This window comes from Fundulus heteroclitus, chromosome 15 (genome assembly GCF_011125445.2).
Source record: "Fundulus heteroclitus isolate FHET01 chromosome 15, MU-UCD_Fhet_4.1, whole genome shotgun sequence".
Lineage (NCBI taxonomy): Eukaryota > Metazoa > Chordata > Actinopteri > Cyprinodontiformes > Fundulidae > Fundulus > Fundulus heteroclitus.
In genome coordinates, this window is record NC_046375.1 from 32,052,121 (window position 1) to 32,063,616 (window position 11,496).

General features: G+C 38.3%; 1 protein-coding gene across 1 annotated transcript; it reads left to right on the forward strand.

Annotated features, from left to right (window-relative positions):
• Nucleotides 1-2,408: 2,408 nt before the first annotated feature.
• LOC118566101 lies at nucleotides 2,409-6,316 on the forward strand. Its single transcript, XM_036147152.1, has 6 exons — nucleotides 2,409-2,441; nucleotides 2,727-2,789; nucleotides 4,775-4,834; nucleotides 4,921-4,965; nucleotides 5,052-5,120; nucleotides 5,948-6,316. Exons 1-6 carry the CDS (start codon nucleotides 2,409-2,411, stop codon nucleotides 6,314-6,316), a joined length of 639 nt encoding a protein of 212 aa, XP_036003045.1.
• The last annotated feature ends 5,180 nt before the right edge of the window (nucleotides 6,317-11,496 follow it).

The window sequence follows — 11,496 nt, forward strand, 5'->3', positions numbered from 1 at the left end:
TTGATTAATACTTTGTAATAAATACATGAATAAAGCACAATCATACTCAGTTTTGCTCCCGCTCTATTTTTAAATATGCAGTAGAGGCATTTAAACGTAGGAGAGGACATGTACTTGTATATAAAAAATGTGCCCTATAGTCAGGTGCGCCTTATGTGTGTGTTAAATACAGAAATGGCACACATAACTGAGACTGCACCTTTTAGTACGGTGCGTCTTATGGTCGTGAAAATACGGTAATCATTTATCCTTTAACATATAACATAATTCACTGCATGCAGATGACAACTGTGTGCAAGATAGCAGGACCATTAGAGTAGGTTTGTAAAGGTAAAACTGAGTTTCGACTCTCAAATGATATCAGTGGTCTTAAAAAAGTATGTGTACAATTAACTTTTCCAGTAACAGAGAACCTTAGGCACTATAGTCCTTGGTAGGGACAAGTGTGCAATGTACAGACAGGGGTGTATAAACAGTAAATGCCCTTTGGAGGCTAGGTCAGCCCAGTTGAAGTGGCTGTAGCCTGCATAGACCCCATCCAATGATCAACATGGACTGCAGACTTCGTTGGCTGGCTCCTTTGAAGTCCAATTCCAATACTCTGTGATGCAGTTAGTATCAAGAATCTTCATGGATTTGTTTTTAATGCTAAAATAGTAGAAGATATAATACAACAGTGTCATCACCACATTAAAGGTCAAAGTAAATTGATGTTACCTTGACTTGCAAAGGCTGCAACAGAATCTGAGTGTCATCTGGATCTGAGTCATCAGAATCATCCTGATTGTTTTTAGGGTGGACTGGTGCCCTCTTGGTCAGGTCTGCTGTTTCATTTTCCCTCAGTAATGCATTAAGTTTACGAGCTGCCTCAAAACGAGTAGCTAGAGAACAAAAAGAGGATACAAACAAAATTACATAATAATAATCTGCTTATTACTCCCGAACACTTTTTGTATTACCAGACCATGTCATGTTTTCAAGCAACTGCAGTCATGACTATCATTTCTAACTCTGACTAAAAATGCAATTGTACATTGGAATGCTTCTTCTGATGTGTGAAAGAGAGAGATAACAAATTAATGTAAATGAGATAGAGAAAGAGACAGATATTTGTCTAAATGCTATGTGATAACATTTCCCATTTTATGTATTATGCTATCACACTGTCAGTATTGCAATGTAGTTTTGTGTATAGTACACATTGTGCAGTTAGCAAAGTACTACTAATTCATATTTTACTTAATTTCCATTCATATAAAATTAACTAAATATAAAACCATTCAACATCTAAGAGCAATCATCTTAACAGTTGTGTGCTTTAGTTTACTTTGACATTACAATTTTATAACATTTTGAAGAGCAGTAACTAAAATGGTAACAAACCGGCTTAACATTTCAAATTAAATAATCATCATGTTTACAGTACAACATATTGCAAAGTCTCAGGTACTGAGCAAAAAAAGTAACCACGTGAAACACCAACAGGCCAAATTAAGCAAATTTTTAGAGAAATGTCATTAGATAGAAAGAGGACAATATCATTGTCAAAACACAGACTTACCACAGACAAAAACAACAGTGCCCCTGTAGTGTGGCCACCCTCCTGGCTGTTTCTTCCCATGGCGCCACTCGATAATAGCTGAGTAGGTGGAAATGGGATTCCCATGTTGGTCCATTTTGGAGTCGTCATACCTCCGTATGTTATCAGTTTTTACTTCACTAAGCTTCCCAGCATCCTCTCCCTGACTCCACCGCACAACTGCAAACTTCCTCTCCTTGTGTTCTGAAGTAATTAAGAGAACAAAAGAAGAAGGAAATTACTGATATTTATTGACGTCAGTCATTGCTTTCTCCTGGGAAAAAAAAAATATTATACCACAATGTAAAATATTTGTACGGTGTCTGGCTTACGCATATCAAGTTTGAAAATTTTCTTAACGGTCATCATTTGTTTCGATGTGGTTAGCACTCAGCTAACCACTTTTAGCAAGCCTTATATGAGTAATGCATAGACTGAATATAACAAATAAACTGAAAAGTACATACCTTTAACATTAGGTGCATTCCTCCGCGTAGTTTCCATCTTTTACAAGATGCACACAAGGCGAAGATGCTGCATTAACGGACCACCGCAACTTACCGCTCTTCCTTAGATCACACAATCTCGCGTGACCACGTTCAAGGTCTCGCGTTGAGCTGCCAAGTGCGTTGTGGGATTGCCCGCCCTACCTTACCTGTGATTGGTGTTTCCTGATGTTTGACCATACTCTTAACAAATTACGGCCCTCAGAGCTCAAAGCAAAAGATTACATAAGAAGAAATGTTCAGAAATTTCTTTTTTATATTTTGTGATTCCAAATAAAACATCTTTAAAATAAAGTTCAAATTTATCATAAATATTGTCCATAATGAAGCGACAGATACCTTGCCAAAAACACCTGGTGTGTTCACAGGACCAAAACAAATGAGAGACAGACTCTGAGTAAATATGTCCTTTTTATATTTAACCAAAAATGACTTTATGCGCACTGGTGTTTTATGTAGCTAATATTAGCTATTGTTGACACTTTTTTGAAAGTAACTGTAACTTGCTGCTCAAAAATCAACCAAGCTTTCACTGACATTGGGGAGCACATTACGCAACAACACGTGAGTGCAATTTACTCATTTGTCCTTCATGTCTTAGCTGTGTGAAGTCTGAAACGAGTTATTTGTATGATTTAAAGGAAGGTGACAAAGATTATACCCAGAGAGAACTGAGAGCAGAAACTCGTCTCACAGGTCCAAGGGTAAGACCCCCCCGCCCTTCCAAAAGAGAAATTCTCTTTGTCTTTGACAATGAGGAGATTCGGCAGTTTTACTTTCATTCTCGTTGCATGTGCACTGCATACGAAGTCTCTTCTGCACTGTGTGAATTGTCAAAGTCAATCCCAGTGCTCGTATTAGATCATATCTAGTATGACTTGAACATACTGTAGGGATTAAGGGGAAAGCATTAGGCTGGTTTAAATCTTATCTGTCAGACAGATTCCAATTTGTTCATGTTAATAATAAATCTTCCTCAAACTCTAGGGTCACTTGTGCAGTACCACAGGGTTCAGTCCTTGGACCAATTCTATTTACTATATATATGCTTCCGATTGGCAAAATTATCAGACAGCATGGGATTAATTTCCACTGTTATGCTGATGATACTCAGCTATATTTATCCATAAATCCTGATGAATCCAATCAATTACTTCGACTGCAGTCATGTCTTGATGACATCAAAAGCTGGATGACTTTAAATTTCCTGCATCTAAATTCTGACAAGACCGAAGTTGTAATCTTTGGGCCAGAGTCCTCAAAAAATAAACTTCTTAACCAATCACTTAATCTGGGTGGCATTAACCTGGCCTCTGGTAATAAAGTAAAAAATCTTGGTGTTATTTTTGACCAAGACATGTCATTTAAATCCCATATTAAACAGGTTTCCAGAGTTTCCTTTTTTCACCTCCGGAATATCGCCAAAATTAGAAACATTCTGTCCAGGAGTGATGCTGAAAAACTGGTCCATGCATTTGTTACTTCAAGGCTGGACTATTGTAATTCTTTACTATCAGGAAGTCCACAAAATGCAGTTCAAAGCCTTCAGCTGATCCAAAATGCTGCAGCAAGAGTTCTGATGAAAATCAACAAGAGGGATCATATTTCTCCAATTTTAGCTTCCCTTCATTGGCTTCCTGTTAAATCAAGAATAGAATTTAAAATTCTTCTTCTAACGTATAAAGCCCTTAATAATCAAACTCAATCATATATCAGAGCTCTGATTACCCCGTATGTTCCTAACAGAGCACTTCGCTCTCAGACTGCAGGTCTGCTGGTGGTTCCTAGAGTCTCTAAAAGTAGAATGGGAGGCAGATCCTTTAGCTATCAGGCTCCTCTCCTGTGGAACCAACTCCCAGTTTTGGTCCGTGAGGCAGACACCCTGTCTACTTTTAAGACTAGGCTTAAAACTTTTCTTTTTGACAAAAATTATAACTAGTGGCTCATGTTACTCTCAGCTACCTTTATAGTTTTACTGCTATAGGCTTAGGCTACTGGAGTATATCAGGATCTAATTTTCTCACTCTATTGAGTTCTACTGTTCTTCAATTATGCATTATGTGTTGTCATTTCTGCTTTAACTTTCTGTTCTCTCTCTTTTCTCTTCATAGTAGGTACACCTGGTCTGGCGTTCTGTTAACTGTGACATCATCCAGAAAAGACGGCTCACCCACTACCACCATCTAATGTAGAACAGATTACTAGATCAATGTGTGCTTCTGTGCTTTTTTGTTTCTCTTGTTGTGTCTCTGTTCTGTCTTCTGTAACCCCAGTCGGTCGAGGCAGATGACCGTTCATACTGAGCCCGGTTCTGCCGGAGGTTTTTCCTTCCCGTTAATGGGTGGTTTTTCTTCCCACTGTCGCTTCATGCTTGCTCAGTATGAGGGATTGCAGCAAAGCCATGTACAATGCAGATGACTCTTCCTGTGGCTCTACGCTTCCCCAGGAGTGAATGCTGCTTGTCGGGACTTTGATGCAATCAACTGGTTTCCTTATATAGGACATTTTTGACCAATCTGTATAATCTGACCCAATCTGTATAATATGATTGAACTTGACTTTGTAAAGTGCCTTGAGATGACATGTTTAATGATTTGGCGCTATATAAATAAAATTGAATTGAATTGAAAATATCTGTTACATCTGTAATTAATTTATCTATTCACTAATTGATTCATGTTCCTCTCAGGATAGTGAAGATGCCACCCGAAGAAGTGAGCTGATTGCAGGACCTCTCAAAGTGGCACAGGTGAGGCAAAACTTCAGACAAAACTTTTCATGTGTTTATCATTCTTAAATTGCAGTAACTTGTCTGTTCTTTCATGTTATTCTTAGGAAAGTGAGGAAGACTACAGTCAGACAGTACTTGCAAGTACAGAGGTAAGACAAAACTTCAATGTCAAATAATCAGTTCCCCTTCCATCAGTCTTTCCCTGTAACAAGTGGTTTATTTGTATCCTTCTCAGGACAACAATGAAGATGCTAGTGCTACACAAAGACAAGATCAAAGAGCAGAATCTTCTACAGTGGTACAGGTGAGATTTAAGGTTAATTACATTGTAGGATTGATTCATTAATCATTGGAGCCCAAAATGTTGCTTTAATATCTCCTGAGACAGCAATGCATTTTTGTACACTGTTCTACAAGTACACATTCATTTTATGCTCATATCTTTCATTCTATACACGCCACTCTGCTAAATACTGAAGTTTCTTGGAGAGACAATCACAGCTTAAAGATGACATCACATTTGTGAAGCTGTGGTCTGGCCAACTTTATCTAATGTTGTTTGTATTTTTCACTTCTTAAAAGTAGTCTACATAGGCTATAGGAAGTGTATTATTAAAATATATTAAGAATTGATTATATTTTTCAGTGCACTATGATATGAATGATCAAAATATTAAAAATTACACGGTAACATCTTTTACACTGGATCTTTATTCAACTAGAGGTAAAATCAGTTGTGTAGAGTAACTTGCAGATTGCTTGATATGAACAACAGTAAGTGGTAGAGGGAAGGAGGACTGCAGGATAATCTAAAATCCTGGGAGGGAACTCTAGTGAATGTACATACATTTTTTATTGCCTTTTGTTTTCATCCTTGATTAGGATTGGTAGCTTTAAATGTTTTACAGAGCTGTTTACATTTTATAAACATCTCTTGAACTGTCTCAAAATTCTCTGCTTACATTCAGTGAAGTTATGTTGTGTATGTGTTGTAACATAAGGTAAAAACAAAAAAGTTATTGCAATGTGAGTTTTACTGACCTAATACTTAGTTTATGTGGAAAAAAACAATTAAATCAAAATGTGAAGTGAAATGCTCAGTTGTAACACAGTGCTTTTTCACCCATTTAGGAGAATTGTCCTCAAGAAAAATGTGATGTCCACTCCTCCCACGGACTAACAGAAGAGCAAAGCATCATCTCGATTCTTTCGTTTGCACTGAGGCACAACACTACAGGAGTATTAATGGAGGACCTTCTGAAACTGCTGAAGTTGCATTCTGCTGGGACCACTGCAGTTCCAAGAAGCAAGTATTTTCTGGAGAAACCATTTGCTGATATTACTAAGCAGTTTGAGCAACATCATTACTGTAAAGTCTGTACTAAGTACACTGGTTCTTCACAGACTCCAGAGGAAATGCTCACATGTGTGCCATGTTCCTTATCCACTACAGTGCAAGCCAGTTTAGAGGAAGGCCATTTTTTATTAGTATACCATTAAAGGATCAGCTGAAAGATATTCTAGAGAACCATGGTATGCATGATTTATGTTTTCGTGCAGATGCCAGTGGGAGGCATGTCATAAAGGACATATGTGATGGCAGCTTGTATCAGACCTTAAAGTCTAACAGCAAAGAGGATTTTCTATCGCTCACATTCAATTCTGATGGTGTACCAGTTTTTCAGTCCTCCAAATTTAGCATCTGGCCAATATTGTGTTGTGTTAATGAGATACCACCTGAAAGTAGAGATAAACATGTACTTTTATGTGCCTTATGGTTTGGATCCAAGAAGCCAGACATGGCTTGCTTCTTTAAACCATTTGTTGAGGAGTGTACAAATCTTTCTCAAGCTGGTTTTGAGTGGCAGGATCCTCGTGACCAGTCATTGAGACACATAAAAGTGCACACTTTGTGTTGTGTGTGTGATGCAGTAGCAAGGCCACTGCTACAGAACTTTAAGCAGTTCAATGGTGAGTTTGGCTGTGGAGCTTGCCTTCACCCTGGAATGCAAATAAGAAGGGAAAGGAAATACAAGGGTTTACGCATGTCCTGATGAAAAGCCAAGTGATAAAAATCATAAAACCACAGTAGAAATAGGAAAAATAGCTGAAATAGAACAGAAGACTATATTGGGCATAAAGGGTTCATCTCCTCTAGCAGATTTACGATTGTTTGATCTAATCAATGGGATGGTCCCTGACTACATGCACTGCGTGCTGCTGGGTGTGTGCAGATACATGGCTGCTCTATGGATAGATTCTAAAAATGTTTCTGAACCATGGTATATTGGTGCAGAAACAGCCCGCATAGACAAACACCTCTTGTCTATTAAACCTCCAGGTGTTGTTGCTAGAGTTCCAAGATCCTTAACAGAACGTAAATTCTGGAAAGCGCATGAGTGGCAGCATTGGCTTTTGTACTATAGCTTGCCAGTTCTGAAAAAGATACTTCCACAGAAGTATCACTCTCACTGGGCATTAATGGTAGAGGGCATAAGCATTCTCTTAGGTACTGAATTAAATATTGAAACAATAAACCATGCACATGATGTATTACTGTACTTTGTTGGAGGTGTACAGTCACTCTATGGGAAAGAGCATATGACATTTAATGTTCATTCACTGGTACATTTGAGTAAAAGTGTTGTGCAGTGGGGTCCATTATGGGCTCACTCAGCCTTTATGTTTGAAAATTTCAATGGGTACCTCTTGAAACAAATAAAAAGTAGTCAAGCTGTACCACAACAAATATGCAAACGAGTGGCATTGTCTTGTGCTTTCCCCCGTTTAGCAAAGCAGTTCTTAACAGATGCACCTGCAGAAGTTAAAGACTTCTGCAATGAAATGAGACAAGGTAACCAGCATGGCAAGAAGTATAAAAAGTTTACTGAGGTGACTGCCCTTGGTCCACCAAATGTAAGATTGATATCTCAGAGTGACCAAGTGGCTCTCCACACAGTCAGAGAGGTTTTCCCAAACTCTGTGGTCAGTTACTACAAGAGAATTGCTGTAAATGGAGAAGTTGTTAGTGGTCATTCCTACACCAAAACAAAACAAAGAAACAACTCTGTTGTGCTGTTAAAGGATGGAAGTATTTTTGCCGTTTCCCACTTTGTTGACATGGGTGATCAGTGTCTATATGCCATTGGAAGATATGGTAATTGCACAGTGCAGAAGTTAGCCAGAGGTTCTCTTATCCGAACTGAACTGAGCTATATGTCAACTGTTCACTTTCCCACTGGCTTTTACAAAGCTATAAATGTCACAGAGATAGTTAAACCCTGTATGTACATACAGTGTCCACAGTCCAGCTTGATTGTATGTCAGCTATTGAACACATATTACTGTAAATGATTAAATCTTAACTGCAGTTGGAGTTATTGATTTTGCTTTGCTGTGCTGAGAAATAAATGTTTGTCTAACATTTGAAACATTTTGCAATATTATGCGTATTATCAACATTATGTATTTCAGTGTCGTTGCAAAAAGAATAGTGATGTGGTGGTTAAAAAATTCTTAAAGCACTGTCATAATGAATTTGGGTCATGTAAGGACAAAAATCTTAGTGTCTTTTTCTACATTTTAATGTGCAACTTGTTATCTGCTGATTTTGTGCAAAATTAAAAACAATTTCTACAAATATTTATTTCTACTTTTATTTATTTTCAATACATTTCAGAAGGATTTTGAAAATATTCTATGTTTATTTAATCATTTTCCATATTTATTGGGGTATATTAGTTCTTTAAATGTCAACTAACATTACCTTTCAGGAGAAAGGTTATGTTCATAGAATAATAATAGGAATATGATGCATGGCTATATGCAAAAATGCTAAACTTAGAAATATTTCAACTGTCCATTATTATTATTTTTTTCATCTTTTAGTGAATTTGTGATCTTTCCTTAATTTTATTGTTGTATTATATTGATTCTTAGTTTAATCTCTTATAGTTGTGTCAACAAAAGTAAATTCTGTAAGTGTTTTCTATGTTACTTACAATAGCTTAGCATCACTTATGTTTGTCTGACTTATATAAATTTGATACTCAATTTTTCTTATAAGGATATTGAATGCGGAGTTACTGTCATATATTGTTCTTAGAAGTACCCAAATCATATAATTTCCCTTTTATACAATTTTTCTATAGATTTTATATCTGGTTTCACTCTCATATGCATTACATACAAGTTTCAGACAATACAGATAGAAACCTTACAAGATTTATCTATATCTTTTCCATATAGGAAGGCTTGATCAGGATCTATTTTTCTCACTCTATCGAGTTCTACCAGGGAAGACTTCCAGAGACTCTGCTGTGCCGGGGAAGGCCCCCAGAGATCTTGCCATGTGTGGGAGAAGGTCTCCAGGCGGTCCACCAGAGACTATTAGTTCACCCTTTTTTGGTGTTTTTTTGTTTGGACTTTTGCTCTCCTACCGAAGCCCCCTCCGCCTGCCCTGTCTGGTTACTTTTTATTTTTGGACTTCTTTTGAGAGACAATTCTTCTAGGGAATCTAGAATCTGCCCTTGAGGACGGGGTACTGTCATGATTTAGGGTTTTGCTTGTTTTTGTCGGCCACCACCCAATCAGCTTAGTCATATACCAACCACCACTCTACACCTGATCAGCTCCACCTGCTCCAATCAATTAGTCTCTTCTCTGCTTACCTGTTCCCCTGCTCATGTATACCTGCCTCATTCTTCCATTCACTACAAGAACGTCTCGTCTTGTGTTGTTTTCTCCAATACCTTCCCTTTTTTATTCCTGTGTCCTCCCTGGAGCCAGTCCTTGGCCAGCCCATACTAGTTTGCTTACCAGTGCTTGTTTCTTGATTCTGTTATTTGCTCTGGTCACACTGGAAACACATCAGTGGCTTCAAGTCAGGTCCTGTTTACAGCTTCTGGTCAATCTGTGAGTTCCCGATCAAGTCTGGTTCTACATACAGTTCCTGTTCGAGTCTGGATTAACCTGCAGCCCTTGTCCAAGTCTGCTTCTGCCTGCCTGCCTCGTCAGCCACTACACATCCATCAAGTCCGGTTCCACTTTCCCCCCTCATCTGCCACTATTTATTCCTTTCAATAAATCTTTTTAAACATAACTCTGTGTCTGGCTTGAATATCAGATTCCCAGTTCAGCATGCATTACGGGGTGGAGGTCAAGAAAGATATGGCTTCTCACACATCTTGTTTTGGTCTACAGAGAGTGCTCAAACACCACCTAGTGGTGAAACATCGCTAATGCTAGGAGACATCCTGGAGCTTTTAATATTTGGTGTAATAATAACTTGTGGGTAGCTCAACCTGTTAGCTCCATACCTTACATAGATCAGTCAAAGGCTACTCTAATCAAATTTATTTTTAATCTTGATTTAAAATAACTCAGGGTTCCAGCACTTTTACAACCTTGTAGAAGTTTGTTCCAGATCAATTGAGCATAAAAACTTGTTCCTCCATTATTTTGTTCTGGTTCTGGGTATGCTGAGTAGACCTTAGCCAGAGTGGTCTTGAAAGGTTGATACTGTATTTTGGTGCTTAGCAATTCAGTAATTTGTAAACTAACTATTTTAAAATCTATTCTATGAGATACAAGGAGCCAGTATAGGGACTTGATAATTTAGGTAATGTTCTCTACTTTCTGACCCTGGTGGGTGGGTGTAAATGATGAAATTCACATCAGACAGGCTCTGTGTTCGAGCGGACAGCAAAGAGGACAAGAAGGTATTGGTGGGCTTTCAAAACAGAAGGAAGTGGGGCTCCGATGATTGTGATGGTACGGGCCAGCTGTACAGAGACAAAATTAAAAAGCCAGAAACAGGAAGCTTGAGTTAAATGCAAATGCGTTGGGGAAAAAGTGCTAAGATAAAAAAAATAGGCAGTATCAAGAAGCTGTAAAAAGAGAAAGCTGTATTTTACGATATTAAGTAAGGTAAGTTTATTTATATAGCACTTTTCAGTAATGTAATTAGGAATCAAACAATAACTGACCTCCAAGAGTTATTGAAAAAGGAAACAGTGAAGTGATGAAGTTCCAGCACTTTTATTAATAAACAGAGCAGAGATCATATAGATGGAAAGTAATCGCACCCAACTGTCTGGCCGCCGCCTATCTGCCCTGCTTCTGTCCAGCCTTCGTTCTCGCGTCTCTACTAATACCTGACCGCACCTGAGTGAAGTTGGCCCTCCCACCCTCTTCAAATCAGACAAAATTGGTGCCAAATGTTTGTGCTACGTTTGTGCTGGTTTGTGCAGCAAAAATTTTCGTTTGTGCCGCTATCATTTTAAAGATATAGATATATAGGCGGAGAGAAGAGATGAGCGGCTGAGATCTCGCGAGAGCTGTGAGCTGTGCGTAAGTAAAATGGCGGCATACATGTAGTTCAAAATTAAATCCACTCAGGTAAGTAATAACCAATAACTGAAAATTAAACAAAGTAAAGTTTAAACATTAACAATTGTCTCATTTTCACGAGGGAACAAACTGAAAGAAGAGACCTTGATGAGCCTGGAGAGATACCTGGACGAGTGTTTTGACAACATCGTGATGGGGAAGAAAAAAAGTCCCGCAGCCACAAACACACCTTCACTCAAACGAACCCGGTCTAGCTCTACTGGTGCCTCAACTTCCACTTTGTCTCCCGACAGGAGCTACAGCGACGTCCTGGAATCCATCGACAAAAA

Coding starts and splice junctions, on each gene's coding strand:
- LOC118566101 (XM_036147152.1), top strand. CDS start 2,409: ATGAAGCGACAGATACCTTGCCAAAAACACCTG. Junction 2,790..4,774: donor CTCGTCTCACAGGTCCAAGG/GTAAGACCCCCC, acceptor TGTTCCTCTCAG/GATAGTGAAGATGCCACCCG. Junction 4,835..4,920: donor GACCTCTCAAAGTGGCACAG/GTGAGGCAAAAC, acceptor TGTTATTCTTAG/GAAAGTGAGGAAGACTACAG.